The sequence below is a fragment of the Pantherophis guttatus genome, chromosome 3 (assembly GCF_059756535.1).
Source record: "Pantherophis guttatus breed Tessera chromosome 3, ASM5975653v1, whole genome shotgun sequence".
Classification (NCBI taxonomy): Eukaryota; Metazoa; Chordata; class Lepidosauria; order Squamata; family Colubridae; genus Pantherophis; species Pantherophis guttatus.
This window is the reverse complement of record NC_142065.1, coordinates 215,884,533-215,899,508: the sequence shown is the minus strand read 5'-3', so window position 1 is coordinate 215,899,508 and position 14,976 is coordinate 215,884,533. Positions and strand designations below refer to the sequence as shown.

Here is a 14,976-nt window from a genome sequence, read left to right as displayed (position 1 = left end):
TGCAATTGGGGTTTTATTACTGATACTTGGGGTGGACTTCAGCTAATCCTAATTTCCCACCCCCTCCATTTAAAAACTTATCTTAAACATTATTTTCCAGCACTTGGAAAATACAGTTATTGGAAAGAGGTTTCACGCTTTTGCTATAGGATCCACTTCATTTATTTGTTTATTTTAGAAAGTCAGTCTAGAATAAAGCAAAATAAAAGGAGTAACAACAGCCCCCGAACATAGCAATGTTTCTGAAAATCACTGGTTGGAAAAGAGGGTTGTTTTTTTAAAGAAATATCTGAAAGGCTAGCATTTATGTCCTTTACCTGGTGCAGAGCTGAGGGAGAGGCAGTGCAGTGCAGGTGTTACACTCCATCTGCAAAACACCCTTGGCAGAATCCATCCAGGACAACCCTGGATCTGACTCGCCAAGGCCCAAGCCATCCCCTTGCCAGGCTGTATTCGAGACTAGGGAGGAACCCACAAGGCCAGCATCAGCTAAGAGCGCATAGACTTGGATCTCTGAACTTCTCGCTGATAAATGGGGGGAGGGGGGCGCACGGGCTTGACTTTGGGCAACTTGAGCAGAGCTTTTTCAGGACACTTTGAGTCCCCCAGTGAAGACCCTCTGGATCTGAAGGCTGACTTGGGTGCCCAGTTCAGCCTCTGCCAGGACGACAGCTCTTTGGAACATAAACTGACGAAGGTGGTCTTTCCCTGAAGTCAATCCCCCTCCCTAATCTTTCATAGAAGAAATGAGGACCAGTGAGGGCCCGGAAACCTCACTTGATGGCTCTGGGCCTCTCCTTTCTGCCCCCCAGGCCTGAGTCGTGAGGCAAAAGCCGCGCTCACTTTGCAGTGTGCCTTCCGTAGAATCCTGGCCTGCCGGGAGAGAAAGCGGAGACTGAAGGAGCGACAGGAATATGAAGAATTAATGGATCGCCTCCAAAAGGAGGTGAGGGGCAGGAGGGTACTGGTTGTAACAGGGGAGCCCATTCTGTGCAAGTGCTGGCTGGCAGATGGCAGAATTGGGGGTGGGAGGGCTGAATGGTAGAATGGAGGGGCTGAACCCCAGTCATCTTTGTGGGCTAGGATGGGTAGTTGTATTGAACCCTGTGCCCTGTCCCAACAAGATGCAATTCAGTGGCGAGAAAAGTCAAGTTTTACACTTAGGCAAGAAAAATCAAACGCACAGATATAGAATAGGCGGCATCTGGCACTGGCACGGGTCTGGAGGCTAAACCGTAGGATGAAGGTTGCAGGAACTGGGGGTGTCCAGTCAATGAAGAGAAGAGCTTTCAGTTTGGGCCTGGCTTGCTGGCAGCCTCACGTCCTGACTCTGAAGGAGTCTTTCTTTGCTGGGCTGTTCATGTTGCAGGCTTTTGTCGCTCTAGTGAGAAGAGAGCAAGAGGAAGCTGAGCAGGCACGAAAGAAAGAAGAGGAAGAAAAGAAGAAGCAGAGAGAGGAGCAGCAGCGGAAAAAACGGATGCTGGAGGCAGCTTTTGAAGGAGATGTGGAGGAGATGAAGGCCATTCTGAAAGAGGTAAAAATGAGCTTGTGGCTCCTGTTTCCGGCTCTGCACCAGGTTGCTTCCAACTAGCACCAGGTTGGAAGGGGAAGGCTTTTTCTCCCCCTCCCCTTCTGGGGGAGATGCCCCTTGTCTGTTTTTGTCATATATTCAAGCTGTGTGGCCTTGGAATATGTCCTAGGGGCCTCTGAGAGACCTTCTGAAGCAATGTTCTGCCTATTCCCCAAATTGCTCAATTGGAGATTGAAGCATCTTCAACATTTTACTAATTGCACATTATAACATTCCAGACTTATTGATATATTCTGTTTTATGTGAAGCTCATGACAAAGTCTAGTTATAGTTTTATGGAATTGCAGGATGGTTAAGTCCCAGGTCAGCCTCTGTCAGCCAAAGAAGGTTGGGTATTTGGAATTTGAACACTGTTTTAAATATTAAGAAAGCTTGCCTTGTCTTCTGAGTCTCATCCCTCATCCCTGAGTTTTCTTTGTAAGACAACTGTCACATTGGTGCTCTCCGCTCACTGGCGCCAGGCTTCTCCAGCCACTGTGGGATGGGGCTGGCGTACCATGCTCGCTGGCACAAAGCGTCTGGAAGTGCTGGGCATTCTTGGTGACAGAGATGGAGAGGAAGCCTTCCCAAAGCAGTGGCTTTGGACCAGGGATGAAATCCAAAATTTTTCCCTACCGGTTCTGTGGGTGTGGCTTGGTGGGCATGGCAGGGGAAGGATACTGCAAAATCTCCATTCCCGCCCCTCCTGGGGGAAGGATAATGCTAAATTCCCATTCCCACCCCACTCTGGGGCCAGCCAGAGGTGGTATTTGCCAGTTCTCTGAACTACTCAAAATTTCCGCTACCAGTTCTCCAGAACCTGTTAGAACCTGCTGGATTTTACCCCTGCTTTGGACCTGTGGCATGACAGTGCATTTCCACAAAAACCCATGAGAAGATTAGATGGGTGGGGTGGGGGACAGAGTGCAGCATGCATCAACCAGGGCCGAGACTCAACCTCGCCTTGCTCCGTCACACCTTCTCTTACCTAGTGCAGAGTGGTCAGTCCTCTCTTCTTGGACAAACCCGTCCACTTGCTCTTTCAAGGTGGCGGATCTGGACACCAAGATTGGCGTGGGGACAGATGAGAAGGGGAAGGTAGTCCGGCTCCAGCATCTCCTCAACATGGTGGACTGCACAGATGCCAATGGCAACACCCCCCTCTCTGAAGCCTCTGGAGGGGGCCATCCCGAAGCCATCCGGATGCTGATAGAAAATGGAGGCCATCCCAACAGCAGGGTAAAAAGATGGTGAGGGAGGCATGCCAGGAGCGGCTTGGTTGCAGCCCATCTGGGGGCTATGCCTCTGCCTCCCCTGGTGGTCTGTGACCTCAGTGCCAGAGAGGGCCCTTGGCTATGGTTTGGTGGGAGGAGAGGCTGCTTTTGGGAAGAGCCTGGTTTACAAAAGGGCATCGGATGTGAGGAACAAAGGAACAGGATGGTGGGAACTTGGGGGTGCCTGCCAGGAGCCTTTAGGACCCAGAGCAGTGGTGGGTTGCCCCCGATTTGCACCAGTTCTATGGAACCAGTAGTAAAACCGGTGGGAGGCTCCACCTACCAACCCCCACGTCATCAGAACGCTTCTGCGCATGTGCAAAGGGTGCGCTTGTGCGAGCAAAGCGGGCGCACGCGCACAGCCCCATTGCGAACTTTATGCCTCTATCAAAGGCCTTCTCTGCATCCAAAAAGACCAGCACTGCAGGAATCTGTTTATTCTTCTCAAGATATTCCAATAAATCTATTACTTGCCTTACATTATCCTTCATGTGTCTGCCCTTGATAAATCCCGCTTGATCATCATGAATCACCTTTTGGATTACTGGCATCAACCTGTTGGCTAATACTTTCGCATAGATTTTATAATCTGTATTCAAAAGAGATATTGGTCTATAGTTCTCTGGTTTTTTAGGACCGACTTGTTCTTTTGGTATCAAAGATATATAAGCAGTTGTCCATGATGGGGGTATTTTACCCCCTTGTTGAATATTGCAAAATAAATCTCTGAGTTGTCCCACCATTTCAGCTTGCAAAGTTTTGTAATACACTGCGGTCAAACCATCCGTGCCAGGAGCTTTGGCTGTTTTTAACTGTTTAATTGCTACTATTATCTCCTCCTCTGTTATAGGATAATTCATTCTTTCCTTTTGTTGATCAGTAATTTTTGTAACTCTTTTATCGTTTAAATATTTTTCTATAAGTCCATTCTGCACCTCCTCTTTGGCATATAGTTTGGTATAATAGTCCACAAAAGCTTCTTTAATTAATTTTTGTTGAAAGATTTCTTTCCCTCCAATATCAATACTATCAATAGTCCGTATACTTTGTTTTTTCCTCAATGTGTAAGCCAACCATCTGCCCGGTTTATTAGCGTTACAAAATGTGTTATGCTTCGCAAATTGTAAGTTTGTTGCAACTTGTTCCACTATAAGCATTTGAAATTGGTCTTTCAAAAGTTTTATAGCACTGCGTATTCTTTCATCTGTTGGGTTTTTAATGAGTAACTGTTCTTTATTCTTTATTTCTATTTCCAGTTCAGATCTTTTCTTTTGTCGAAACAGTCTATGTTTAGAGTTCATGTACATAAGTACCCCTCTCATATAAGCTTTACTTGCGTCCCACACAATTTCAATTGGGGTACCTTTATTCAAATTTATTTCAAAAAATTCTTTCAAATGCTTTTTAAGTTCTGTTATATTTTTTTCATATCTAAACAAATTCTCATTTAATCTCCAAGAACGTCTCTCAACCTTATCCATCTCAATTTCTATCCATACTGGGCTATGGTCAGTCAAAGTTCTTGGAAAAATCTTTGTTCTTTTTGTCTTAACAAGTAAGTCATCTGTCAACAAAATGAAGTCAATCCTAGAGAAGGATCTATGTCTGTCAGAAAAAAAAGTGTAATCCAATTCTTTTGGATTATGTATTCTCCAAACATCTTTTAGTTCCATATCTTCTTTCATGTCAAAAAAGGTCTGTGGTAATCTGATCCTAGACTTTGCCAAACTCTTTTTATCTAATTTAGAATCAATTACTCCATTCCAGCCTCCCATAATTAAAATAGATCTGTAATCCCATTGCAGTATTTTAGTATGTAACATTTTATAGAAATGGTCCTGTTGTTGATTGGGAGCATAAATTCCAATCAGAAGAATTTGGCCATTTGCTGTAAGCAATTCAATTGCTACAAACCTACCATCTTCATCTGCTTCTATAACTTTAGCTGTTAACTTTTTATTTACATAAATAACCACACCATTCTTTTTTTGCGAAGTTGAAGATATAAAATGTGTTCCTAGTTTGGAGTTTATCAAATATTTTTGATCTTGAGTTGTGATATGCGTTTCTTGTAAACAAATTATATCATTATTAAATTGTTTCAAATATGTAAATAATTTCTTCCTTTTCTGTGCTGAATTCAACCCAATTCCAAGATAAACACTTAAACGTCATCTCCCTCTTTCTGGAGCAAAGAGCAGAATAATCGAAGGTCATCCGAAACCTTCGATCTCGCTCCCCCCATGGCTCCAGTCTCTTGTGCAGTACTCTTAACTGCCTCCTTGTCTTGTCTTTCCGGTTGTTGTTGTTGCTTTTGTTTAAGTAACTTAGATTGAGCTTGAGTTATACATTGATCCTTAACTTCGATCATCCGAACCGGGTCCAAGGTTGGAGAAGATTCCAGCAAAGGCTCTTCCAGAAAACCTCCTTCTGCACCTTGCATTTCCTCTAATTCCTGCTTAGACTGTTCTTGCAGTTCTCGTTGAGGTTGCTTCTCTTCACTCTCCTTAATCTCCAAAACTGTAGATGTACGTGGGGATGGTGTTCTTTCTTTAAGAATAGTAGTGTAGAAGTGCTGTGCCTTCTCCACGGTATTCAAACAATATCTTTCTCCCTTATATCTGAAAATTATACCAACTGGGGCGTCCCACCGGAAAGGTATCTGTAAATTTTGCAATTCCTTAACAAGAAAGCCAAATTCTTTTCTAGCTTTCAGCATTTTAGGAGGTAATTCTTTATAAATTCCAATTCGTGAGCCCCCCACTTGCACAGAAGTGTAAAAGGATTTTTGCAGGATATCGTTTCTTATTTCTCTATCTGTAAAATATATGACCACATCTCTAGGTAATTGTCTTTGTCTGGCCACCCAGGAATTCACTCTGTAAATTTTGTCTATTTTGTGAAAAACCACCTCAGGATTAACTTGTATAATCTTGGCCAGGGCCTCAGAACAAACTTGTCTCAAATCCTGTCTTTCCTCCTCTCGAATTCCTCGAAGCCGTATGGCAAACTCCATTGCCCTGAATTGTACCATGACAATCTCGTTTTCAACTCTTTGCATTTTATTGTCAACATCAGCAATTTTATAATCATTGTCTTTCATCTTAACATTAACTTCTGATTTAAGTTCTTCAACTTTAAAATCAACTTTCCCAATAAATTCTGCCAGGCCAGATGCCACTTCTGATATTTTTTTGGTCACCTTGTTTTGGTTCTGTTTCACCATATCTTTAACTTCATTAATTTCCTGCATAAATTCCTGATGTGATTTTTGAAGTTTATCATCTATCTCCTGTTGAGATCTTTGAAATTTATCATCCAAAGTTTTAGAAATAAATTCTTTTAAATCTCCCACATCAAAATCTTTTTTCTGAGTCTGTATCTGTTGTGCTGGGGGAGGCTGTGCTTTATGTGTGGGAGATCCACCTCCTGTTGCCTTCGCTTCCTGCTTCTTTGAGGCCATCCTGCCACGTAGGCTGGTTTTACTAAAAAGGGAAGTTCTTCTTCCTCTCCCACCTCCACAAAGACCTCTGAAAAAGTCCCCCAGATTTAATCAAATAAGAACCAAAGTAAAGCAAAGTCCAGTATTAAAAAGGGAGAAATTTCTCTGTTATTCTCTTGTTACAAGCGAAGCAACTTTGTAGCAACTTAATAACTTTGTAACAAAGCAAGATAACTTCACCAATCCACACTTACTGGCTCGTTAACTCTAATGCTGGGCGCCATATTTTTTCAAGTCACTTTCACTCATTCGCATTTTTTCTTAAATTGAAAAGTCAACAAAGCGCTAATACTTGCAGTTCCAAGTTTCAGGGTTCAAGTGTATATCCGCTGCTTGTTAAAATTAGTTCCTTTCGCTTTAAATGTTTGCTGCAGCCGGCTTGTTCTGCAGAAGCAGAATCGTCCCACGCCGCCCGGAGTCTCAGCAGGTTGGAAGGGAGCCGCGCCTGTTTCCTCCCCAGAAACAATTCCCTGGGGGGTTACAGGGGCTCGACCTGTGCCCTACTATCTCTCCTCCAACAATCCTCAGGATTTTGAAGTTTTCGAGCCGCTTCTCGATCGCGAAGTGGCTCTACAGGCGGCGGGGCTGGCGGAGCTTCAAAAGGCACCGCCGCCGCTGAAGGCTAGCAAACCGGAAGTCAGGTCCTCGCACTTTTGACTGGTCCTCACACTTATGACCATCCTCACATTTATGCCCGTGCAGCATTCTTAACAACCATATCACTCATTTCACAACTGCTTCTTTTCACCATGGTGATAAGATAGGACAAAAAACGTAAAATGTGAGGATAGTCGTAAATTCGAGGACTTGTCAAAAGTGCGAGGACCAGTCAAAAATAACTTTTTCAGCCCTCTGAGTAGTCCATATGCACAAAAGGACTACCCAGAGGGCTGAAAAAAGTGATTTCTGACAGGTCCTCGCACTTTTGACCGGTCTTCGCACTTATGACTGGTCATCATTTATGCCCATTGTAGCATTCTTAACAACCATGTCACTCATTTCATAACTGCTTCTCTTCACCATGGTGACAAGATAGGGCAAACACGTAAAATGTGAGGACAGTCGTAAGTTCGAGGACTGGTCAAAAGTGCGAGGACCAGTCAGAAATAACTTTTTCAGCCCTCTGAGTAGTCCATATGCATAAAAGGATACAGCAATAGAGAGGGATGAAGGAAGGGAAGGGAAATTAGAGTAGGAGTGAGGGTAAGAGAGGGAGGAAGAGAGGAGGAGAAGGAGAAAGAAAGAGGAAGGAGGGAGGAGAAGAAGAGGGGGAGGAAGAGAAAGTAAGAAGGAAAGAAAAGAGAGAGGTGGTAGATTTGAGGAGAAAGATTTCTGTACAATAAAAAAGATGAAAGGGAAGAAAGCCAGCCCCAAACAAATATAAAGATATTAAGATAAAGAATGAATTGTTAAACTTTATTATTGAATTTCTATACCGCCCTTCTCCCTGAGGACTCAGGGCAGTGTACAGCCAGAATTAAAAAACATGCAGTACAAATATTAAAAAACAATTAAAAGATACATAAATTTGGCCCAATTAAAACTCACTACCAATTAAAACATTTAAAACATTTAAAAATTTCTTCTTAAGCCAGCCCGGCTTGCTTGAAAAAATAGGTTTTAAGGGCACGACGGAAGGCACTGCGGTCTTGGATTCTCCTTATCTCTGGGGGCAGCTGATTCCAGAGGGTAGGTGCCCCCACAGAGAAGGCCCTCCCCCTGGGGGTCACCAGCCTGCACTGTTTGGCTGATGGTACCCCGAGGAGGCCCTCTCTGTGGGAGCGCACGGGTCGATGGGAGGTCGTCGGTAGCAGCAGGCGGTCTCGAAGATAGCTAGGCCCTATGCCATGGAGCGCTTTAAAGGTGATAACCAACACCTTGAAGCGCACCCGGAAGACCACCAGGAGCCAGTGCAGCTCGCGCAGGAGCGGTGTTACATGGGAGCGCCATGCTGCTCCCGTCACTACCCGCGCTGCTGCGTTCTGGACCAGTTGGAGCCTCCGGGTGCTCCTCAAGGGGAGCCCCATGTAGAGAGCGTTGCAGTAGTCAAGGCGAGAGGTGACGAGGGCATGAGTGACTGTGCACAGGGAATCCTGATCAAGAAAGGGCCGCAACTGGCGAATCAGGTGAACCTGACAAAAGGTCCCCCTGGTTACAGCCGTCAGATGTTCCTCCAAAGACAGCTGCATATCCAGGAGGACTCCCAGATTGCGAGCCCTCTCTGTGGGGGCCAACGACTTGCCCCCAATAGTCAGTGATGGAGTCAACTGACTATATCGGGATGCCGGGAGCCACAGCCACTCAGCCACTCAGTCTTGGAAGGGTTGAGCTTGAGCCTGTTCCATCCAGATCCGTACAGCCTCCAGGCACTGGGACATCACTTCAAGGGCATCGTTGGGGTGGCCTGGGGTGGAGATGTACAGCTGGGTGTCATCAGCGTACTGGTGGTATCTCACCCCAAAGCCACGGATGATCTCATCCAGCAGCTTCACATAAATGTTGAACAGAAGGGGCGAGAGGACCGATCCCTGTGGCACTCCACAAATGAGAGGCCTCGAGGTCGACCTCTGCCCCCCTGCCAACACAAACTGCGACCGGTCGGAGAGAAAGGAGGAGAACCACCGTAACACGGTGCCTCCCACCCCCAACTCTTCCAGCCGGTGCAGCATGATACCATGGTCGAACTTTAAACTTTAAAGAATAAAAGAGAACAAATATGAATAAATAACAATAATTAGAAACACACATACAAACATACAATGTATTTTCTTTGAACAGAGTATTTGGCCGGTTCACAAATTTAAACAGTGTTTAGTCATTTCAATTAAATTTACAATTTCTATATTTCCTTTTTGCCATATTTATTCCTCATCTATTTTTGTAAAAAACCAATATTACCCTTCATCCTCATCTCTAATCTTAATCAAATTCAATTTTTCCCTTCTATTCTATATTATACCCCTTCCCATTGTCATCTCTTTTTATATCCATCCTCACATTGGTTAATTATGTAATATTACAGTTTAATATAAATTCAACATTTTAATATAAACCAATTAGTTATATAACTACCTTTTTTGTATATTAATCAATATGAACATGAATATTCCAATTATTTCCATGCAATCCAATTTCTTACAAATCAATTAATTATATTTACCAATAATAATAAACCAAATAATTTCCCCCATATATTCCTACAAACCACAATTTAACCATTTCTGCTTTCAACACAATATACAATTAATAGTATCTCAATTATTACAATTTCCTAGTTAAATAGAGCTTTTTTTCTGTTGTGTTTTAAAATCTTGAACTCTCCTCTTTTTCCCTAAATTTCCCATTGTTTGCACCTACCTTTTTTGGTGGGAAAAAAGAAAAGAAATCTGCCTGGCTAATTTTCCAACGTTGCAGCAACAGCAAAGCCAACAGCCTGCTTTACTTTCAGTTTCGTTTTTCAGCATAGCTAGGGGGAAAAAAATCTCTCCAGCAAGCAGCAGAGCCCTGAGCAAAACAGCTGAGAGCAAATCAGCTAAATCGGGAGCCGATCTAATCAAAGGCTAATTAGCCTATGCTGAAGCTCTGAGGGCCAATAAAATTACAAAAAAACACCGAACCATTTGTTAAATTGCTGGCTCACCCGCCCCTCGCCCACCACTATTTATTGGCAATAAATAGTGGTGCGGAGGGGCGGGGCGAGCCAGCAATTTAACAAAGCCCCGCGGCAAGAATTTAAACAGTTTTTTTTCCTCTAGCCATCAGCTGGGACTCAGGAGGCAGCAATAGATTGGGAGTGGGCGGGGTAAGCGAACGGCCGGCGATCCAACAGAGCAGAGAGTGAGGGTGAGTGAAGGCGTGGGGGGGGGCAAGAGAGGGCTTTGGCGACCCCTGTGAAATGGCCGTTCGACCCCCAAAGGGGTCGTGACCCCCAGGTTGAGAACCGCTGATACAGTGGAAAGAGAAAAAAAGAGTAAGGGTGACACCTACTGGACAAAGTTAGTATATAAAAGAAATATTTTGGAAGAGACTAAATATTGTGGAACAGATTATTTTGTTTTGAGAACTGTCACACCTGGTGTTTAGAAACAGATTGAAGACAGAGATTATTTTGGAAACCAACGTGGGAAAAGCAAGATAAGTGGCGGCTGTAGAGAATAACTCCTTTTGAATATTTGTGGATTACAAATTCTATTGAATAACTGAAGGATTAAATGAAAAGACAAAATTTATTTTGAGAACGTGGGAAGAAGACTTTGGGTCTTTCATCTTGGCATTTTGGAATATTGGAATATTAAAGACTGAGGATGCGTTCGGCCTAGTGGATTACAAATATTATTTGATAGGAGAAAAGACAGTATAAAAAACATTCCTAAGGACAAATATTTCTTCTTTTTTCCCTTTCTATTCTTTGACCTTCTTTATAAAGAAGAGCCTGTGTGGATTGATTCTGGATTGACCCTGTGGACTATTGGAATATTGGAGTAGTAAAGATTGGGGATACTGCGGGCCTTGTGGATTATAAACTCAATCAACTGAGACACTGAATATTGATTGAATTGGAGGGAATTGGAGCTGAGATAGGGTTTTTTTTTATATTAGACGTGGGATATTGAAGTGTTGGGGTGACGGTTTGTGGCTAGCCTTGGCTGGTAGCATTTGGCGGTGATTAGGCAGGTATATTTGTTGCTTGTCTATTAGTTGGAGAAATCAAATACATTCCAAAAGGAAATGCGGACAATGTTTCAATCATTGCAGGAGTCGCTGCAGGAGGCCATGACAAAAAATCATAATGAGATAAAGAAAGATATAGGGGAAGTGAGAAATGATATGGGAGAGATGAAAGAAAAAATCCAAAATATGGATGAAAAACTTTAAAACTTTCAGCAAATAATAACAAAAAATGAGCAAAGGATCCAGAAAATGTAGGAAAAATCAGAACAAACAGAGAAAAAAGTTAATGACATAAATTATAGACTATCACAAGCACATAAAGAACTAGAAAATACTGTGATAATGTTAGAATCAGAGAAAGTAGCTCATTATCTCAGATTTCAGAACATAGTAGAGGAGAAAGGGGAAGATTTACAAGGCATAATGAAAGAGTTGTTGGCAAAGGTGCTACAACAGTGATGGTTAACCTTTTCTGGACCGCGTGCCTAAAGCACATGCACGCGTGCGCAAATGTGCACGTGCCCAAATCCCAAAATGTAATGTGCCTGCGGCCCCCGCACATGCACCCCACCCCCACACATGCGCACCTGGCCCTCCACACGCCCCATGCCCCCCACGCATGTGCAACAGAGCTGAACTGGGGCGACGGCTCATGCTCACAGAGAGGGCACTGAGTGCCATCTCTGGCACGTGTGCCATAGGTTCACCATCACGGTGCTAGGGATTGATAAGCAGGAGATGGAGGTAGAACTTGACAAAATCTTTAGAATACACACAAACTACGCGAGGAGACACAAACTTCCAAGAGAAGTACATGTGAGACTTGTAAAAAAAATCGATAAGAGACAAAATACTTAGTAAGGCAAGAGATGAACCATTGCAATATAAGGGGAAACAATTGGTAGTCTTGAAGCAGTCCCCAAGGAGAATAAGAGACCTACTGAAATAATACTACTTTCTGACTACAATGCTTATCAAATATAATGTAAACTTTAGATGGCTGATACCTGAAAGATATTAGTTACCTGGCATGAAAACAGATACAGATTGGATTAATTGGACAAAGCAATGGAATTTTATGACTGTCACTTCAATAGAGAAGAGGACTAGGAAGCGAGGGGAGAAATGGAATATAAAGAACAGGAAGTGTTAAATCACAAAAGAAAAGTCTACACAACAAGAGGAAAGTGAAGCTGAGAAAAAAGAACGAGCAGAGCGAGAAGGAGCAAGAACGAAAGAACAGAGAGAAGTAAGAGCAACCAGGAGCGTAAGACCTATATGCAAGTGAAGCAATGCAAGAAGAAATAAAGATGTTATCAGTTAACATAAATGGACTAAACTCCCCCATGAAAACATAAAAAATATTTACAAAATAACAAAGATTAAGATTAGATATAATCTCATTACAAGAAGTACATATTAAAAAGCACCATAATAAATTATTGGAGTATCCTAAATTGGGGAAATTATTTTCTTCACTATCGCAACAAAGAGAAGAGGGGTGGCGTTATATATTAAAGAAACAATTAGTGCCAATCAAAATTTTAAAGATGCAGAAGGGAGAATCTTGATGGTGGAAGTGACATTAAACCAAAAACAGATACTTTTAGTTGCTATTAATGTGCCAAATAATAGACAAGAAGAATTTTATAAAAGACCTCACAAGAAAATACTTGAAACAGAGTATGAAAATATCTGTATCTTTTTTTTAAAAAAAATTATTTTTAAACAAAACATAAAACATAAATCCATCATCCATGACAATTGCAAACAGTGTGTCGGTCGGTTACAAGTCTTTTGTGCTTCATCCCGATATTCAAAATTTATTAATTATCTAATTTCTCATATTATCAAATAGATAAGTATCCTCATTTATCATTTATTTAACTATGGCTTTATCATTTCATAAAAATTATTTTCAAATATTATAACATTCATTTCATGTTTCATATTTCATTTCCATGTTTTATTATCTAGCCATTGATAAAATAAATCCCATATCTTATAATATTGTTTATCTTTTTATTCTCTAATTTCAAATATCAATTTGCTCATTTCAGCACATTCTATGATTTTCTTAATAACTTCATCTTGCGTGGGTATTTTCTCATTTTTCCAGTTTTTAGCAAACACAATTCTAACCGCTGTTAATACAGTCACAATCAAATATCTCAAGTCTCTATTCTATGTTTCTGGCACGATCCCTAATAAAAAGATCTCTGGTTTAAAGTCTATGTGTTTTTTTGTCATTTTTTCCAACCATGTGTGGATTTTAGTCCAGTATCTTTTAGCTTCTACACATGTCCACCACATATGGTAATATGAGCCCAGTGTCTGATGACATTTCCAACACTTTTCAGATTTGTTCTTGAACATTCTTGCTATTCTCGTCGGAGATAGATGCCACCTGTAAAACATCTTATACAAATTTTCCTTATATGCTGTTGACATTGTCATTTTGTAATTTTGCAACCACAGTTTTTGCCATTTCTCTAAATCAATTCCATAACCAAAATTTTTCCCCCATGCAATCATTGTTTCTTTAACTTCTTGTTCTTCCAATTTTACCTCTAATAAATAACATGCAATTTTTTAATTACATAGTCATCAGAACCTATTAAAATTTTATCTAAGTTAGTCAAATTATTATAAAAACGTTCTGTCTTACAATCTTTGTCATATCTAGAATGTATTTGCATATAAGAAAACCAGTTCATCTTTAAACCTTGTTCCTCCAATTCTTGCTTCAATTTAAGTTCACCCTTTTCATTCAATAGTTCACTATATCTAACAATTTATTCCCTTCTAAATGTTATTGAGTATGAAAATGCTTCAATCGTTGATAACCAGACTGGAATTTTTCAATAATGTTGTTTTTTAATCTTCTCCCAGTCTAGTAACAAAGCCTCTCGTATATAATGTCTTCTAAAGTACCCCTGTGTTTTTGTTCCCTTGTACCATAAAAAAGTGTGCCATCCCAACAACAAGTCATGTCCTTCTAAAGTCAATAATCTAGTATTTCTTAGCATTATCCATTCTTTAATACACATCAAACTTGTCGCTTGATAATAAAGTTCCCAGTTAGGCAAACCAAAACCTCCTCTTATTCTGGCATCTTGCAACAGTTTCAATTTTATCCTCGCCTTTTTACCCTGCCAAATATATTTTAACATTATTTTGTTCAAATCTTCAAAATAATCTTTTCCCAATCTAATTGGAATTGTCTGGAACAAATATAGAATTCTAAGGTAGTATATTCATTTTAATTGTCGATATTCTCCCTATCAATGATAATTGTAAATTTTCCCATTTTGCCAAGTCTGTCCCGATCTGTTGTTTGAGTTTATCATAGTTATTCTCTTTAAATGTGCTACATCTTGATGTCAAATATATCCCCAAATATTTAACCTTATTTGTGACCTGCATCGTTGATATTTCTGCCAAGTCTTCTTTTTGTTTTATTAACATATTTTTTGTCAAAATCTTTGTTTTATCTTTATTAATTTTCAAACCTGCTACTTTTCCAAATTCTCCTATTTTGTCTATCAATGTAATTATTGACTCTAATGGATCTTTGAGAATAAAAACCAGGTCATCTGCGAACGCTTGCAATTTATATTCTTCCTTTTGAATTTTCATTCCTTTTATATCCTTTTCTTCTCTAATATTTCTATTTAGCACTTCTAATGTTAATACAAACAACAGAGGAGACAGTGGACAGCCTTGTCTTGTTCCTTTTTTTATCTCAAAAGACTCTGTCAGTTCTCCATTTATCATTACTTTTGCTGTTTGTTTATAGTATATGGCTTCTATTGCTTGAATAAATTTTCTACCAAAACTCATCTGCTCCAGTTGAAGTAACATAAATCGCCAGTTCACATTATCAAAGGCTTTCTGTGCATCTAGAAATATCAAAGCCATTTGCTTTTCAGGATGTGCCTCATAATATTCCAAAGTGT

The 14,976-nt window shown here is 41.0% G+C and overlaps 1 protein-coding gene across 16 annotated transcripts in view; it reads left to right on the top strand.

Moving 5' to 3' along the window:
• Positions 1–14,976, top strand: part of IQANK1 (IQ motif and ankyrin repeat containing 1) — a 67,268-nt gene that overhangs the window by 19,494 nt on the left and 32,798 nt on the right. For 9 of the 16 annotated variants that reach the window (XM_087891532.1, XM_060682168.2, XM_087891530.1 and 6 more), the window contains 3 exons: positions 813–946; positions 1,370–1,534; positions 2,618–2,809. In XM_087891532.1, the coding sequence (XP_087747658.1) occupies positions 813–946; positions 1,370–1,534; positions 2,618–2,809 (491 nt within the window). The remainder of the gene's footprint in view (positions 1–812; positions 947–1,369; positions 1,535–2,617; positions 2,810–14,976) is intronic. The other 7 variants (XM_087891538.1, XM_087891534.1, XM_087891535.1 and 4 more) reach the window with 2 other exon arrangements.